This window comes from Gobio gobio, assembly GCF_949357685.1.
Source record: "Gobio gobio genome assembly, chromosome: 23".
NCBI classification, from domain to species: Eukaryota; Metazoa; Chordata; class Actinopteri; order Cypriniformes; family Gobionidae; genus Gobio; species Gobio gobio.
In genome coordinates this window covers 26,846,568-26,866,646 of record NC_137119.1, presented here as the reverse complement: position 1 = coordinate 26,866,646, position 20,079 = coordinate 26,846,568, and the positions used below count along the sequence as shown (strand labels likewise).

Below are 20,079 nucleotides of genomic sequence, written 5' to 3'. Positions count from 1 at the left end.
GATAGAAGAAACTGGGCACATGAATGTAATGTACATAGCCAACTCTGGCGTTTGATCACGTATTAGATTGAAGATTGTTTGTATACATGAATTTAACCACCCAGTTTCAAAGCATCAAGCTTGGATCCTGGATCTTTGATACTGTATGCTAAAGCACATTGCAAGTTCAGAATTATTATTTTTTTTACACAAGGTTAAAAGAAAATTAATTTCACTTTTGAAGCTTATTGACATGTATAGACCCTCAGGTACAGTACAAATGTAATATGTTTCTGCTTTGACCTTTTCTTTTTTATCATTTATAATTTCTTGGAAAAACTGATTTTCCTCCTGTTGATGTATGATTCAATAAGGAATATCCTGTTTTAGGATATAGTATACGAAGTGTTGGGGCAATAAAAACATGTCTCCAAATTACAATTTTGTGTTTGTCTTCGGGAAGCATTTAGCTAAACTTAACCCTTTACACAAATGTTGCTAAAAGTCCAATGCCCATAAATGATTAGTAAAAGATTATTTACAAATAACTAATAGTTTCAACTTTAGATTGGGTACTGCAAAAACATGAACAAATAAATAATAAAATATTTGTAAAAAAAAAAAAAATGTTTTTTTTTTTAAATATACACCACAACAAACAAAGACCAAAAAATGACTTTTACAGGCTGTGGTTATGAGTTAATGAATACATTTTTTAACACAATTAAACACATTTGTTACAGCATTTATAAATCTAAAAAATTTGTATAATATATAATATATTTTATATCAATACGGTATATGAGTTTAATAAGTTTAAAGACATTTGTTAGCATTTTATTTATATAATGATCTGTTAATCATTATGTAATGTTTAATACGTTTATTAAACATTAACAAGCATATTATCTCATAGCTATTTGAATATATATTAACTAACGATCTGTTAAGCATTATATCATGTTTGTTAATGATTTATTAATGAATTGTAAACATTTAGTCAAAATCATTTGTAGATTTTTTACAAGTGCATGATCATATGAATTGAAAGTTTAATTACATTTGTAAGAATTACAATTGACATTAAATAATGATCTGTTAATCGTGTAACATTTAATAAGGTAATTAGTAAACATTAACAAGCGCATTATCTCATATTTCTAAATATGTGAATTAACGAATGATCCGTTAAGCATTATAATGTTTGTTAATGATTTATTAATGACAGTTAATATAAAGTGTTACCGGAGAGAGTTTCATTTCATCTACTGGATTGCCTTGAGAGAGAATTTGAGATAATATAATAATATAATAGAAAATGGTAATAAAATATGACAAGAACTTAGAGTTGTGTATGTCAGAACAAATTCATATTGATAATGTCAGATAACTTTGATAGAAATGTATGTAATTGATTACAATCAACCAATCAGCTGTCAGCTGTTAAATTTAAGTAGATAATACCAATTTAGGTCAACCATGACCAAGCAATGCTTCATTTTGTTCAGTCTGTGGTGTAAAAGGTCGCATTAGCAATTAAAGAAAAAACACTTAATCAAAACATGGTCAGGTCAAAGTGTTTGAATAATTTTGTTCCCAAATATTTATACATTTTACTGGTAATCCACTGTATGAAGATTTTTTGTGTATAATATGTCAGTTTACTTTATTTTTCTTTCTTCACTTACATAAACAATCTATAGTGTCCTACACCCACTAGTAAAACATTATATCTGGAGTCTGATTAATTTTTGGTTTGACTGTATATTATACTTTTATTTTACATGTTATTATAAAAAATATGATTTATAATTAAATATATATTTTTATTTCAATTTACCTTTTTTCTATTTTGTGATATTTATATCTGTATACATTATCAATGTTTTTTAAATATATAATATGTACTATTTTATGGACTCTAAGAAATATTTTTTGTATAAGCAGGTGAAAAAAACCTCTACCAACCTCTGCGTTAAGAAGGAGAACATGTCAGTGGGGTTTATGTGAGTTTCGGTGGCTGAGTTAATGTATGTAATCCCCGAGATACTGTTTGAGGCTTCAATATGCACAACATCAGGTGTAGCGGGCATGAATGAACACAGACACAAGTTGAGCATAGCATTGGATGAGCAGCAGAGTAGTTTGATTTGTAATCGGAATGACTCTCCAAACTTTCAGGTGGCAAAACTTTGCAGGCGTTGAAATAGGAGGGTATTGGTGTGGGCATGCGGCCCATGATGAGACACGTTCTTCAGAGGACTAGCGGACAAAGCTCGGTGGATTTGTTGGAAATGTTTGAAGTTGTGCTGTATGTTTGAAAACCAGCTTTACTCGGCTTGTTTCGAAGGTCCGACATTTCAGTTGATGGAGAGGGATTTGAAAAGTTCTGATCCATCATTGAAAGTTTCATCCTGGATTTGATGACTGAAAGACTCATATTTGCTGCCCACCTGCACACAGGATGAGAAAAGAGGGCATGTGCTCTACAGACTGGCCTTTAGAGAAATAACCTGTGTGTGTGTGTGTGCAGCTGTGACCAATCGACGTCCTCTCTCGCTTCAATTTGCAGCCAATCTTCCCATCTCTCTCGCGCTCCCTCATGCATCCGTTTGGTCATTTTTCCATCTTCCCTTCCTTTATCTGTTTTCTCTCTCTTTCATTAGGATATTGCCAGAGGTGCCTCGCAGCAAAAGAGCTGCTTCATAATAATGACACAAGAAAATCACCACTTTATCTTTTCTGTGGCTAAATCCGGCCATTCACTCTATCTTTCTATCTGTCCCGGCTGCCCCTCCACAAGGTGGCCCTGTTTAAAATTGCATCCATAGTTGTTCAGAAGATGCTTTTGCTTTTAATCCAGTATGACAGACATAAAAGCCGGTAACAGAGAGCGATATAACGCTTGAAAGCCACACTGCCGGACGTTCTCCTTTCAAATAGTCTCCACGGTGGCTGATTTCCAATTTAATTTGCTCCCTAACCTTTAAGAAAAATTTAGTTTTAAGGTCTGTCTTCGAATGTCTTGCCTTCTCTTTTATGTCCAAGTCGGCCATTTTCTGCCAGTGGGGTTTGAACCTGCTGTTAGCTTCGTTAAAAAAAAAAACTCGAAAAAAAAAACACCCTCTTTGGATCCATTTAAATGTTATTGCGGGATAAAGGCTCACAGAGTTGCTGCCCAAAGCCTTTCACCACTGTGTGACTTTTCAAACCCAGCCGAGAACCCTGAGGCCTTCATGGAACATTTTACCAACCCTCTTTGAACTCAGACAGAGCATATTAATGCTCTTCATTTTATTCAGATCCATTTTAATATGTCTTTCCAGTCATTATATACAGTTGTCAACCACCTGTGCGTGTTCTTCACAGAGGAACAGAGTGATGATGCTTTCAGATGAAAGAGATAGTGTAATGAAAATGCTATCGTTATTTACTCATCCTCATTAACGTCTTTTAAAGGGATAGCTCACCCAAAAATGAAAATTAGCCCATAATTTACTCACCCTCAAGTCATCCTAGGTGTATATGACATTCTTCTTTCAGACGAATAAAATCGGAGTTATATTACAAAAGTCCAGGCTAATCCAAGCATTAGAATTGGATTCATAGTTGCTCTGTTTTTAAAGGTCCCATGGCATGAAATTTTCATTTTATGAGGTTTTTCAACATTAATATGAGTTCCCCTAGCCTGAATATTGTCCCCAAGTGGATAGAAATGTTGATCGGTGTAAAACCGAGTTGTGGCTGTCTCTCTCTGCCTTTGAGAAAATGACAGGCCAGACTAGCCAATCCTGAAGTCTCCTGGTTTGACGTCCAAGCAGGCACGGTTTCCTCCCTTTCCTCCGCCCAGAGAATCTGGCACGCCCATGCAAACGCTCGTCGAGAGATCATTGCATCATTGCTTGTGAACGAGTGAACGCTGGCAGTTTCTCAGTGTTTGGATGTACAAATGAAAACAGAAGTCTTTTTTCAGTTCCTTCTGATCTGTGATCAGTGATTTCTGATGTGTAGCTAATTATTTATTATTCGTGCACACAATGCGGCTTCTCTCTCTCCAGACAGAACGGTGTTTTCGTGTTTTATATCTTGTGAGTCAGTGTTTTTGTACGTCCTCGTCGCGTCTATCGGTTCTAAAATGTGCATACAGTCATGAGTTTCTGCTCAACATCAGCAGAGATAAACCTCACACACGCCGAAGCTCGGCCTTCAACATCCCCGACCCACAGTACTGCATCTGGCCCACAGCGGAGGCACCAAACGCGGCGTGAGATTAAGCAGAAGGGGGGTAAGCTTGAGCATATCCGGGCTAGCCAGCCTAGCCCCACAATAAACTGGATTACATCCGATTACTGCTGTTGTGTCTTTGTTTGCGCTGTGTAACATTACTCAACGCGTGTCACTGACGCTTTTATTTTATTTTAAAAATAATGCTATTATCAACACTTACTTTTAACTCGTTCATCTCGACAGCTGTAATGGTACTTTGCATGTGTTACAAAGTTGGTAGAATAATGATGAAGAGACGGACTCGGTGTGACTGTTTATTCAGAACTCTCAGATACAAACACAATAAACTCGCGCTGACTGACAGCGCTCTCATAACTCAGTAGTTACTATAAATAACTTTGTTAGCAATCGCTGAGCTCAGTCTCTGATACATTAGTGATGTCCGGTTCGCGAACGATCTTTCTTTTGAACCAGTTCTTTTTAGTGAACCGAATCAGTTCACCAAATCGGACTGAATCGTTCTAAACGGTTCGCGTCTCCAGTCAGCGCTGATCCATAATTTACTAAAGTTACTAACTTTCTGACATGAGTGACAGTCCCTCCGACTAGAAATAGACTAATAACCTAAAGTATATGCTGTAACTAAAACAGTTCAGACATGCTGAGAACTGATGTGAAGTGAACTCGGGTCCATCCGTCTCCCTGGCAGACTCGTGCCTGCTCGTGCCTCGATAAACCACGCCCCCTCCGCTCATATAAAATGCAAAGATGTCAGCCAATCACAACAGTGGGTGTTTTTACTGAAGTCTCACAGCAGACACGCCTCTTGAAGCAGGGCATTCAGCCACAGGGCAAACAGCAGTATAGAAAAAATGCCTTTTATTTCTAAATTATGACATTTTATGATGTAAAAGTCATACTAACAATATAAGTACAGCTCAGGAAACATTATAAAATAATAGAAAAATGCCATGCCATGGGACCTTTAAAGTCCATAAAAAGTGCATCTGCCCATCAATTAACGTGCTCCACACGGATCCAGGGTGTTAATAAAGGCCTTCTGAAGCGAATCGATGCGTTTGTGTAAGAAAAATATTCATATTTAAAACTTTATCAAGTAAACTTTCTGCCGACCGCCTTCCCTGTTCAATTTATGGAAAAATTGTTGAAAGTTCCCCTGCCGACCGAAAGACTAACGCGACCAGGTCCGCTCGTCATGACGTCACGTACGCATCTTGAGTTTCACTTTCAACATTCAACACTTTTCCACGGAAGGCGGTCGGCCGAAAGTTTACTTGATAAAGTTTTTAAAAAATGTGTCTTTCTATTCAAATAAAAAATCTATTTCAAATGAATGTTGTTCTTTTGAACTTTCTATTTATCAAAGAATCCTGAAAATATGTATCACAGTGTCCACAAAAATATTAAGTAGCATAACTGTTTTCAACATGATGATGATAATAATAAGAAATGTTTCTAGTAATGCTGAAAATTCAGCTTTACATCACAAATACAAATATATACAAATACAAAATTTTTTATTTTAAACTGTAAATATATTTAAAAATTGTACTGTTTTTATTGTATTTTGATTAGGTAAATGCAGCCTTGGTGAGCATAAGAAACTTCTTTCAAAATTAAAAAAATATAAGTACATTAATATGATAGTATATGCATGTCATTTTAGACCATGCTTAAAATATAACTCTTACCCCAGGTTTCACAGACGTGTTGGCAGTGCAGCGGGGGTGTTTTTTTGTGGGAGTTTTTATGATACGGAATATCGGCGGAAGTGTTACTACTATCTAATTTCACATATAGTTTGTTTCTGTATTGATTCTATATAAAAATGCAGATACAATGTGAAGTATCTGCTCTGGCTCTTGTTTTAAATTATTTTGTTCCGTTATTATGCTTGTTGTTTTCATCTGTTGACGTTGTACAAGCAGAATGTGACAGTTGGGCGGTGTGGTATTTGTCTCGCCCCTCCTCCACTGTGATTGGACGACAGGGTGAAAAGAGACAGTGATGAGCGCTGCGTTTTACTCAAAGTTGAAGATTCTTCAACTCTCGGCAACCAGTACAAAATACAGAATGCTCAGCGCTTGAGTGTGAAATACTAGCTCAGCGCCTTGTTACGCTCATGCGGTGCTAAAAATGCGGCGCTCCCATTGAAAACAATTGGAAACGCCAGCCAGCCGTATGAAAAAACACTTTGGTGGACACACGGCCTAAACCCTGTTTGTGAAACCGGCACTCAGATTCCTACAGTATATAACCCTTTTCCACCTTGCCGTGGAATTCAAGCAGATACATTTTTGCAACATAGTGTATAGGTCAAAACTTATATTGCTTTTTTGTTTAGTTTTTTATCCTTTTCTGGAGCATGGTCACTCTAAATTATCATTGTGCTGCATTCAAATTCCTGGAACATAACTACAGGGAGTGCAGAATTATTAGGCACGTTGATTTTCTGATCATATTTTTTTTCCAGGCACATTTGACCAATTCCAAACCTCAGTAATCCTAATAACTACTATTGATTTAGTATTTAATAATGTATAAGTGATATATAATTGTTCATGAAGGCTGGAAATGAAAATCACCTTATATTCAGGTGTGCAGAATTATTAGGCATGTTTTCTTTTACAGATAAATTGAGCCAAAAAAGAGATTTAACTCAGACTGAAAAGTCAAAAATTATTAAATGCCCATGAGAAGGATGCAATACTAATGCAATACTAGACATTGCAGTTAAGGCATGACCATTGGACAGTGAAATGCTCATTGGGTCAGCAGGATCTGACAAAAACAGGTGGTGAAGAAAAGACACCTGTTAACTGCAAATGAATTAAGAATTAAGGTGAAGAATTAAGGGTGAAACCATCAGGAACCCTTTAGTCTCCAGCGCCACCATTTTCCAGAGCTGCAACCTACCTGGAGTCTCCAGAAGTGCAAGGTGTCAGGATCTCAGAGACTTCAGTTAGGTAAAGAATCCCAAAAAATGACCCCCACTAGATAAGAATCACAAGCTGAAGTGTTGTAAAATACATGAAGAAGGTTTTTTTATAGGCTTTATGGACAGATAGGTTGAGAATGACTCTTGAAGGACCAGCACCACATCCTCTAGTACCACTGTTTGAAGAATTCATCTTCCAGAATCTGGCAGTACGTTTTGGGAGTTCATTTTTAGTCCATCTCTGCAAAACGGACTTCAGGATGGACTAAAATGAACTCCCAAAACGTACTGCCAGATTCTGGAAGATGAATTCTTCAAACAGTGGTACTAGAGGATGTGGTGCTGGTCCTTCAAGAGTCACTCTCAACCTATCTGTCCATAAAGCCTATAAAAAAACCTTCTTCATGTATTTTACAACACTTCAGCTTGTGATTCTTATCTAGTGGGGGTCATTTTTTAGGATTCTTTACCTAACTGAAGTCTCTGAGATCCTGACACCTTGCACTTCTGGAGACTCCAGGTAGGTTGCAGCTTTGGAAAATGGTGGCGCTGGAGACTAAAGGGTTCCTGATGGTTTCACCCTTAATTCTTCACCTTAATTCTTAATTCTTTTGCAGTTAACAGGTGTCTTTTCTTCACCACCTGTTTTTGTCAGATCCTGCTGACCCAATGAGCATTTCACTGTCCAATGGTCATGCCTTAACTGCAATGTCTAGTATGGCAATAGTATTGCATCCTTCTCATGGGCATTTAATACTTTTTGACTTTTCAGTCTGAGTTAAATCTCTTTTTTGGCTCAATTTATCTGTAAAAGAAAACATGCCTAATAATTCTGCACACCTGAATATAAGGTGATTTTCATTTCCAGCCTTCATGAACAATTATATATCACTTATACATTATTAAATACTAAATCAATAGTAGTTATTAGGATTACTGTGGTTTGGAATTGGTCAAATGTGCCTGGAAAAAAAATATGATCAGAAAATCAACGTGCCCAGTAATTCTGCACTCCCTGTACTTTTGTGTTATACAGAAAGAGCATACAGGTTTGGAATGACATGAAGGTGAGTAAATAATAACACTGAACTTTTCCTTTAATGTCTTTTACAGCGTAGGTCTATTAACTTGGTCACTGAGAGTTTAGTGTACATAAAAGCAGCAAAAACAGATGGGCACTCTCTCTCTCTCTCTTTGTAAATGTCTGTGTGTGCGTGTGTATTTGTGGAGCTCATGATGGCCCAGGGCCGTGTAGCTGATTGCCTGTTTTGTAGGAGAATGGGCTGTTATAGGCTGGAGGGTCTGCACTTACCTCTGATTGCCACTAAGCCTTCGTATTCCCGAGAGCTAGACGAGGCACTCTGAGTCAAGGTTAGCCTTGAGTCATATACAGTCGCTGGATCTCATCGTCATGTAGCAGAACCATCGGGCTGAGTCCATAAAGTGACTCTTCATTTATCACGAGGAGTGTGAATGTGTTACTTAAAGCCCCTTTTACTTTTCCAGTGTTGTTTTTCATGCTCAGGCTGACTTTGAGATCTCCACATCGGTGTTCAGAATTAAACCTGTCCAAATTGCAGTACTTCATGCTCTTGAAAATCAGACCCTTAAAGAGTCCTAAGCTCGTGATTGCTCATAATCATGCTATCTTGGGTTTAATTGTGATCACAAAGCCTAAAACTAGACTAAAAAAGCCCCACACTTCACCTGTTTCACCTCCTAATTCCTCTGTGGGATCCTGATCATGATGCGTGTCCTCCTGATAGACTTTTTTTGGGGTCAGATTTGATGCATCAAATCATGTGCTATAACTTTTCAAATATATACGTTTTCCAGTTTTGACATCTTTCCCGTTCTGTCTTTTAGACACCAATCACACAAAGAGGGATGATTACATTTATTGTGACCTTTCACATTAAGCTGAGCATTTTTATTTGACAGTGATCTAAACATATGCACTTCAAATGAATGCAGATTAATGAAGGAGCTCGTTATATTGGAGATTGTATGAACGAAGAGATGATATCTGATCAATAACGGTATTCCGTAAATATCATATTTTTCCCACAGTTCGCTGTTCAGAGAAATCTTGCGTCTCATTGGGCCGCCTCCATATTTTCAGCTCACGCAAGACAGACAATTTTGCCTGCGGGTACAAGATAAGGAGACACCAATTAACTGGAAGCTTATTGGTGATAAAACGGAGCCCTTCTGCAGTATGCTTCATGTAGAAAATGATGTCTGTGTTTCTTCTTCGGAGACCATTTGGAATTAGCGGAAAGAATTGAACAGCCTTAGATTAATTTCATTAGCTGTGTGCTTCTGTGATAGAATAATAGGGTGCCAGAAGGAGAAGGACTCTTCTGTGTTTCAAAGGTCAATTTATTGGAACGTTTGGATGATTAAAGAGGCAAGGAATCTGGAAAATACTCTGTTGCAAACTATGTTCTTCTTAAAATTGGATGGCTACTTAGCAAAAATATCTTGTAGGCTTGTGCTTGTACACAATAATACAGATGTCTTCACAGTAGCTTTTCGTGTTTTGTTCTTAGCTAAAATTAGAAATCCTCTGGAGCAGCAAAACAACCACAATAAAATGACAAAATGTAGACACTTGCGATCTATGCCTAGTGGGCTTCCCTCAAGCTGTTTGCATTTCTCCAATGCGGAACTAAATGTGTGACATGGAGGCAATTCTAGATATCCTCAAGTGAAAGCAACAAATATATAATGCCATATTTTGACATGTGTAACGACTGGACCGATTAAACACACAATTCTTACGGTTTAATCTCCTTAAGGACCCAGACAGGCTGCGTGATGTCTAGTTTCCCCACTGGGAATTAGCACCCAGGTGCTAATCCATACACTTCAAAGACACTTGGGCCGACTGTTCTCAAATGGGAGAACAGCACAGGCAAACCTCTATAGAAATGGAATTCTATCCACTAATTCTCATTGACAATCTGGTTTAATGAATGAACATGCATTTCCCCAGTACATTTTGTGGATCATTACTGTTTGTATATTGTCTTTTTATATTTGATAGTGTTTTGCATGCTTGATGATTAGGGGTGTAACGGTACACGTAATCGTACCGAACCGTTTCGGTACAGGGTTTTCGGTTCGGTGCACGCCTGTACCGAACGGTTTCCGAGTGCAATCTGTAACAGTCGACTTGTTTTAAGCGTGGAACACACTTCAATCTGAGTTCCCACACGAACATATTAAGTATTCAGTCCATTTTATCACGAAATTCAAACCATAAATGCCGTTTTGACGCTCTGTGGAGTGACCACTGATCACAGTTCAAGCGGCCGTGTGAACGCGATCATCTGTGATCTCTTCCTAAAGAATAAACATGAATGACCATCTGAAGGTATGCTGAGGATACATTACAACTTACTGTCATGTATCATATGTGGTGTAATCGCTCAATCAGTGTTTCAACGGCGGAAAGACGTCAATATAATTGCTTGTAAACTAAACAATGTCTAACGTTAGCATCACATTTAAGTTTACCTCAGGCAGTCATTCAGTGTCCACAGAATTTTATTCATTAGAGAAATCAACTCTTTCACTAAATATATGCACTATATTTGCCTATATATTCATTATATTCTACTTAACCTGTTAGGGATGTCTTGATTATTTCATGCATGTTAAGTAAACCTGTCATGAAAATGACAGACACTGTGTAGGCTATAAATGATTACTATTCAACAACGAATTGGAGAAAAAAACTATTTTATAATTAGATTTAGAAGTTAATGAAAAAATGCCTTATGTGAAGTTTACATGTTTGCATACAATGTGTTATTTGAGTGTTGATTATTACGTAAAAATAATTAGCAACTGAATTTAGGCTAATAGTTTGGGCTCTGTTGTTAAACTTTAATATTAAAGTGCAAGTCAGGGCTCTCTATTTAATTTACATCAATATATTCAATAAACTTTTAGTTATAATTTAATTAATTACAAGGACAGATTGGCACAGAACCACTGTTTAATAAAAATAAATAAAAAGCAATTTTGTAAAACTGCTGTACTGAACTCGTACCGAACCGTGACTTCAAAACCGAGGTACGTACCGAAACGTCAGTTTTGTGTACCGTTACACCCCTATTGATGATAGAAATACTAGTTGATGTTAGCTCATCTAGCTGGTGTTTCCTATCAAAATAATCCTCATTTAATGACTCACACATGCAGTGTGTCTTTGTTATATTTATCAGAATATAAATGATCACACAATTTCCAGCTTAGTCCAATCATGCAAATGAGTCAGCCTTTCAAACAAAGGGACTCTACCGCCTAAGAATTTCACGTTTTCCATTGGTCAATCCAAAACTCAAAGGCGTGGCCTCCGTGGAACTTAAAAAGCCAACACAAAGTTCCCTCCATTGGTTAGCTCTAGTACTAGCTGGCATTCCGTTCCGGTGAGAAAAATATGCATATTTAAAACGTATATATATGAATATTTTTCTCACACAAACATATCGATTCGCTTCAGAAGGCCTTTATCAACACATCCCCGGAGCCATGTGGACTGTGGAGCACTTTTATAATGGATGGATACACTTTTATGGACTTCAAAACAGAAACAGCCATTCACTGCCATTATAATGATTGGAAGAGCCAGGACATTTTTTTATATATAACTCTGATTTTATTCGTCTGAAAGAAGAATATCATATACATATGGGATGACTTGAGAGAGAGTAAATCATGAGGTAATTTAGGGGGGAACTATCCCTTTAATGATGTTGATTTCTGTAGTCTATAGGTCCAACTTTGGCATGGGGTCTTTCTTCATTTTTCATTTGTAGCTACTGCTCAAATGCTATCTTAGTAAATTTGTTGACGATCTAATATTCAATATCTCAACTCTCGTTAATTAAGGAAGTTGCTAGATTATCAGTGGGTGCATTTCAAACTAATATCATGCAATTTATGTCTATGCGATGATTGGTTGATATACCAAGGGAGGCTAGCCTCCTCTGCAATGTATTTTTTCTCAACACTTTAACCGCTGAATGTGAGATACTTAATAGTGATTGGCTATTTATTTTTTTTACCAAGGGGGCAAAAGTCTCTGGTTATGGATTTGCCTCCCCCTCCCCTTCTCTATCCCCTCAGACTCGGCTTAGTACAGTTTTCAGAATAGCAGATTTGGCACGTTCAGGGAAGAGCAGCGGTGGTTCCGACTTGACCACCGTGTAAAATTAGTGAAATTACAAACAAGAAATTCACATGCTGAGACATGAAGTTAAATGATTAACTGGAAATTTTAGACTTAATTTTAATCGTCCTTCTTCCATTTCCACCTCAAATTTTTGTGTAGGCTGTGCCTCCCCTAACAAGCTGCCACTGTCTGTCATATATATTAAGTGTATATCTGGTGGGCTACTATGGAAGTCTATTTCTGCCTATAGTAAAAAAAAAAATCTCACAATGTGACTTATTATCTTATAATGTGAATTTGGTAGTGTAGCTTAATATCCCCTAATGATTCTCTATATCTCGAAATGTGACTTTATATCTCACAGTGTGACTTTGTATCTTAAAATGTGGCTTTATATCTCACAGTATTGTTTAATATGTCATAATATGCTTTGTGTCTTATCATGTGGTTTTATATCTCACAATATGGTTTAATATGTCATAATATGGCTTTGCATCTTATAATGTGGCTTTATATCTCACAATATGGTTTAATATGTCATAATATGGCTTTGTATCTGATATCTCACAGTGTGGCTTAATATATCATAATGTGACTTTATATTTCACAGTGTGGCTTTATATCTCAAAGTGTGAATTTATATGTTGCAATATTTCACAGCGCAGCATAATTACTTATTTCTTTTATTTAATCTAAATGTTTATTTTATTAATCTCACAATAAGTCTTTTTTACTGTCCACTGTGCATGTGAATCAGTGCCAATTCCAGGGTAAATTACTGCTGTTTTCCTTTGTATGGCATTAAAAGTGTGTTTAAACAAACTTATTTGCTGCTTTGATATGGCTTTTATGTGGAGTGAATTCACTCTAGGCAAATTTAACCATAATATAACTGTCTCATAATGCCGTGAGGGGGTGTCCCATACACCACTGGATGAGAAAGGAGCACTCAACATCCTGTAGCGATCATTGCTCTTGTGATTGCCTGTTAATATCACTTAGTGTGTTACAGCACAAATTTGTCTCATGCTTCACCGACACAAACACATAAACTCAAGAATCATATTGTTTCTCCCACTGGTCAAGTTACGCTTTCAGTGCTGTGTGAGTGTTGCCAAGTCAATTTCAATTACACATCCCCTGCTGTTCTTTTAATGTCAGAGATTTCTCACTTCCTCATATTTTCTTTCCTTTGTTCAAATAGTGTGAGTCATATATCCACGCTGCAGTCAGGATAACACCCCCTCCATAGAAATCCAGTGATGCTTAAACTGACACATCTGACACTCTTGAATTGTCGCTCCTGCATTATTATTCTCTAGATTAAGAATAAATTGTAGCACAATAGTCGTACTGACTGTGAAAAATGTCATCCTGACTATCATAATTACTCCAGCGCCAATCAGCACATCCTCATATGCTCTTTCTGTCTATTTTTTCTCTATCTCACACTTTGTCTAGGAAAGTACGCCATGCGGGACCTCGTGCACCGGCTCCCGGGCGGAAGCAATGCTAGCGGGAGCAGCGGGGGTACGGCAAACAGCACAGCAGGTAAAACCATGTGCGATGACACCGTTACGGCTGTATGCTGCGCCCTACACGAGGTCATCACCAAGAACATGGAGAACGCCAAGGCCTTACGAGACGCCGGTGGCATTGAGAAGCTCATCGGTATTGCTAGGAGTAAAGGAGACAAGTAAGTAGTCTTTTTATTTTTGATAAAAGGCCTGCATCTTGTCAATAACCACTTGCAGTCCAGTCTAACCAGCGTAAAATACCCTGAAGTGTTCGCTAACCACTAGGCCATGGCTTTGTTTTTGTTTGTTTCGGTGGACCCCGAGGCCTGTCAGTTATTTTGTTCTCCATAAACTGCGCATTGCTCTTGGAGACATTTTATTTTCCAGCTACATTGTTCCACTTTTATGCCAGCACCTTTATAAAGAGGTGAACAGCATGAGTCAAAACGCAATAAGCATTTTATGAGCTTCAAGGCCACATTGTCTACAGATGTTCAGATATATCATATTCAGAACGCGAGTCGCTTACTCAGTGCTTGCTGAACTGTATTGAAGAAAAGTAAACTTGGACTAGGAACACATCCACTTTTGCCAATACAGAAAGAGCTGATTTGTTATTTGCTGCATCCTTCGGAATAAGAGGCTGTATGTAGCAGTGATTTTAACATGGTTAAGGGGTGTTATCTGCCGTGAAGTAAAGTGCGTGGAGTCCCTTAACTTAGATAAAAACAACTGTAACACAGCCTTGGAACTGTTTTATCACGTTTGTGAATCACCAGGAGATATACAGATGGGTCCAAATGAGATCACATTGAAAATTTGGGATTTAAATTGATTGTGTTTTAGTCTGAGCCAAAGGCTTGTGGGCAACACTCTGAAACATAGCACAACAGCTCTTCGGGCGAGTCCCGGCTTGTGGTCCGTTCCCGATCCTGTGCCCCTTTTTCCTCCCCTATCGCTCTCTGTCTGTCCTTGACTGTCCTATCCAATAAAGGCAAAAATACCCAAAAAAATATAATATAATAAAAATGTTTTTAACTAAATTAAAATAACTTTTTTACTATAACTTAAAAAATCTTACAATTGTATAATTTTGTTTTATTTTATTTAAAGCTGCAGTCCGTAACTTTTTTGGGTTAAAAATTATCCAAAATACATTTTTGAGCAATTACTATCTGCTTACCTTGTAATAAGCTTGTAATAATGTTTTTAATTCCAGTGGTACTGGTGGATTTCTGCGGGAAATTCAAGCATATCTTTGCGTCATTACGTCACATCTGTACACATTAAGAAGGTGTCCTGGCTAGTAGGCTATATTGTGTGTGAGGATGTTGGAGGTGGAGATTTATAGCCTTTTCACAGAGCACTTGATATAATTAAACGTATCAATTTGATGGCAGATCCAGAAAGGTTCAAACCACAATCACCAGTGACAACTGGAGATACACCCGTTGTAAAATGCAAAAGACTTTCGGGGTGCGTCTCAATCAGCTCCCTAGTTCAGTAGTTAGGGCACTGATCAGGACATAAGTCAATGGGCTGACTCCCTGATCAGTGCCCTGACTATTGAGCTAGGGGGCTGATTGAGACGCACCCTCAGAGTGGCTACAGGAAAAAAGAGACTTTGATCGGGCCCATGCGAAAACAAAGATTAAAAATGGCTTTTGAAAGGTATGAACTCTGTGTTTTAAAGGAGTTCAAAACGGACGCAGAGACCGCTTTTTCTACTGGACTAGACATTTCAATGGTCCAATTATGTAATAGAAGCACACAGAGTTTTGCTATGTACATTATGGTAAATATCAATTATTTTGTGCTAGCTATGAGAGGGAGCAATTCACCTCTACTCCACATTAATTTGTTGGTACATGACAGTTAGAAATTAGACTGCACAGAAATGGAAACTAGACTACAGGTAGCCCTAATACACATTAAATGTAGTCACGCTATGCTGATGTCGTTAACATTAACAATTTGAAAACTTTGCACGGTTTGATGTGATATGATAAGCTATCGTTAGATTTAATCATCGCGATTTACTGCAATGCTTTTTCCCCTTAGTTGGTCAGAACAAAAGTGGATGTTATCTACTTACTGGTCATGCTTTCAAACAATGTGATTCCGAATGACAGTATCCACACCGGCGCGGTGACTGACAACCGCACATTCTCCTAAAAACATTGGATTCCTCCGCGCTGTGCCGTGCCGAGGTACAATTCACATAAAGTTGATAATTCCGCGGATGACTGCAATTGCAGATTTCGAACAGAGATGGCGACACAGAGGAAAAACTACGGACTGCAGCTTTAAATTTTCATGTTATTTATACATTTTTTAAAATATTTTTTTATATTATTTTTGTGTGTGTGTGCACGTAGGTTTTTTTATTTTTTTTATTATGAGCCCCCTGTATATAGATAGATGTATTTATATAGATGTGTTTAATGATATGCAACAGGTGTTTGCTTCAAATGTGACTCATCCATTCAGATTTCAAGTCAACATCCACTCAGAATCTAAACCATATATTTTATAATGGTCATTCATTCATCTTTCTGTATGCTGCTTGCTTTATTCTCTTAGAAACAGCAAGTGTAGCCAGCCTGACACTGAGTGAGTGATGACATTTCCTGCTCGAGTCAGGATGCACACTGTCAAAGACATTAATCTGACCCTCATCAAGCTGACACTTCATGTGACTGCTTTATATCCCCCATCAGCTATTCATACCCTGTGCCCGCCCCGTTCAAGCCAATATGGTGATGACAGCTGCTTCCAGTTTCCTGCTGAGAGGTTATCAAAGGGACAAGCCACTCGGGTGCTTGTTTGTTTGGATATAGCACGAATGCAACCGGTTGATTTAGTACCAGCAAGTGGCAGCAACCATTGTGCTCGTTCTGATATGCATCAGGTTTGATGACTTTTGATTTGGAGCAGATTGATTTGGTGCAGATTGTGATATGTTCTCAATGCAATGTGCATGGCAGTGCAAAATAATACACTCACTGCTCTTGGCTGGATAAAAATAAGCCATTTAAAATTGAACATTTAGCAAAACATTTGGCCAAAAAAGAAACTGGTTTTCATGTGCAGTATGAATACAGTGGCCAAAAGGGATGTCTGCCCTAAGAAAATTAACATCTTCACACTTCACACTTCAAATATTATTAAAATGTATTAAAGATTTGGTAGCATACGACATAGCTGTGCTTGGAGTCAATTGTTTTATTTGTGATAATGCAAGGAAACCAATGCCAAATTGTATGTACATAATATTTGGCCAGGCTGTCATACAAAGAAATTATTAACACATGCAAAAACAAGAGAACAACGAACCAACAAAATATTAACTGACTGTATTGTAGTCAATGTTTATGCTTTTTGTTTTTTTGTTTTTTTTAGTAAAATAAAACTTATAGCTGTAGTTTGCCTTTTTTGCCAAATACAGTTGTCAGATAAATGCCTTAACCAAGTTTAGTGTTTTGTTCTTCCTCCTTATATATAAAAATATATATATTTTCCTCATATTTGGATGGTTTAACTGAAAGTAGAGTAGAGTCATTAAAAACAAAAACCCTCCGGGCATCACTTTTGTCCACTATTATATATATCCGCTATATCCTATATCTGTTTACATTTTTTTTATTTCTCTAATATATAATATCCTCCATGTCCTCCGTGTGCTGCCAAAACAGCACCAACCCGCCGAGGCATGGACTCTACAAGACCCCGGGTCCTGTGGTATCTGACACCAAGACATTTGCAGCAGATCCTTCATGTCCTGTAAGGTTGTGAAGTGGAGCTGTTGGTCCTGCTTGGTTAAAGTTGTTGGTCCAGCACAATCCACGGATACTCAGTTGAATTGAGATCTGGGTAATTTTGATTGTGGCATAGCGCTTTATCCTGCTGAAAGAGGCCACTTCCACCAGGAAACACCATTGTCATGAAGGGGTGTACCTGGTCAAAAACAATGTTTAGGTAGGTGGCACATGTCAATTTTACGTCCACATAAATAGTCGGACCCAGGGTTTCCCAGCAGAACATTGCCCTGAGCATCAGACTCCCTCCATCAGCTTATTGTCATCCCACCGTACATCCTGGTGCAAACGGCGCACACATACATGGCTGTCCACGTGATGTAAAAGAAAATGGGACTCATTGGCCCAGGCGACCTTCTTCCACTGCCCCAAGTTCCAGTTCCGAAGCTTGTAGGCACTTTCGACAGTGTACAGGGGTCATAGGCACTCTCTGGTTGGTCTACGGCTACACAGCCCCATATGCAACAGGGTGCAATCATAGACTGTGAAAAAAATATGCACGGAGTGTCCATGACGTCACCCGTAGGTTTCTGAAGAGCATTTTTGAAGCCCAAAGTGGGCCAAGCTGGCCGTCACCATCTTGGCAGCGCATCACCGTGCATCGCTCCCGGATAACTGAAAATGGACAAAGAGGCGGGACGTGGGTGGAGCTGAGGTGCCTAGTTGCTGAAACCATGCCCGCCTAGCTCGACCATAGTGGCAATCCACCGGTCACTCAAGTGGCCACACCCTTAATTTTGAAGAACTTTAAGGCTTATAAAATAGAGTTATAAAAAAATTAATCCCCTCACCGTTGTCAAAATTAGCTGTATAGAGCAAAAACACTTTTTGTACACTCTAAAAAAAAAGGTTATATATGGCAATCTTGTAATCATAGGGGAACCTTTTTAAGTGCTATATAGCACTAATTTTGGTGCTTCAGTGGTTCTTCAGCAGTTCTTCAGAGGTTCTTCACCGGTTCTTTGACTAAGGTGCTATATAGCACCGCTAACTAAGGTGCCATATAGCACCGCTACCATATAGAGAACATGTTAAGATATGGTGCTATATAGCACCAAAAGTGGTTCCTCTTTGATTACGACGAAGAACCATTTTTTGTGGCATATAGAACCTTTTTTTATTTTAGAGTGTACCAGGCTGTAAACATATTTATTTTTTACTGTAAAGTTGCCATTTTAACATGGGGGAGATACAGATTTGACTCCATGTTGGAGCCTGTCTCTAGCGGCCAGTCGATGAATTGCAGTTTAAGTCACTTCCTTGTTGGCTTCCAGAGAAACCGCTTGAGTGCAATGCAGCTGTGTGTTGTGAAATTCCCCCCGTAACCATCATTAACATTTTGTGTGACTTGTGCCACAGTAGACCTTCTGTTGGCTTCGGCCAGACATGATAGCCTTCTTTGCCCTTGGGCATCTATGAGTCTTGGGCGCCCAACACCCTGTCGCCGGTCTATGGTTTGTCCTTCCTTGGACCACTGTTGGTAAATTCTCACCACTGCTGAGAGACACTCAGCGACCCAGTTGCCTTGCCCTAACAATTTGTCCCTTGTCAAAGTCGCTCAGATCTTTATTCCTGCCCATTTCTCCTGCATCCAAAACGCTGATTATAATACCTGTTCTAATCTACCCAGACCTTAATATGTGGCCTTGGCATGAGATGATCAACGATATTCACTTCACCTGTTTTGGCTCATTAGTGTATATATTCAGACATACACCTCATTTGACAAACTACTTTTCTCTGTAGTTTCCCTCTCTGAAACATGCACTAATGCAGAATTCACAGTGAACCCAACAGTCTTCACGGCATTACATCACTGAAATGAGGGGTTTAATTTAAGAAAGGGTCCGACTCAACTGAAGCTTTGAGTATGTTAAAATCCATGTTCAAAGATGAGGGGAGGGACAAATCAAACGTACAGATCCACCTCTTAGAATGCAGTTTGTCATTTATGAGAGGAAATGATGAAGGATGAGCGGCATTCATTTCTTCTGTTAAAGCCATGTTCACTCAAGGACGGCAAAGATTTTCTTCTAACTTCATTTCAAGTGGCAATTGTAAATTATTCCATTGTGTCCTTTGAGCTGAAATGGATTGACTTGGCTTGGCGAAAGACAAAAGACACAGCTGTTCTATCAAATCGGCTGAAGTCAAACAATTTGTGTCATTTTTGAGAAGCAAGAGATTGTTTCTTTTGTTTGTGGTGCATTGTTAATCATAACAAAAGCTGCTGTCCGTGTGAGATGTTTGCACAGAAAGCTGAGAAATCATCTAAGCAACAATGTGCCAGGATTGGATTTTCATTTTCTTCTGTTATGTTTTGGTATAGGCATTTTGATCTTTTGAATTTATCCAAGGAATTATTTTTCTATGATGTCATCCTTCGAAACATCT

The 20,079-nt window shown here is 38.2% G+C and overlaps 1 protein-coding gene across 1 annotated transcript in view; it reads left to right on the top strand.

Annotated features, from left to right (window-relative positions):
- Positions 1-20,079, top strand: part of ctnnd2a (catenin (cadherin-associated protein), delta 2a) — a 218,575-nt gene that overhangs the window by 168,372 nt on the left and 30,124 nt on the right. Inside the window, exon 12 of the mRNA XM_079806697.1 lies at positions 13,812-14,046. Within this exon, the coding sequence (XP_079662823.1) occupies positions 13,812-14,046 (235 nt within the window). The remainder of the gene's footprint in view (positions 1-13,811; positions 14,047-20,079) is intronic.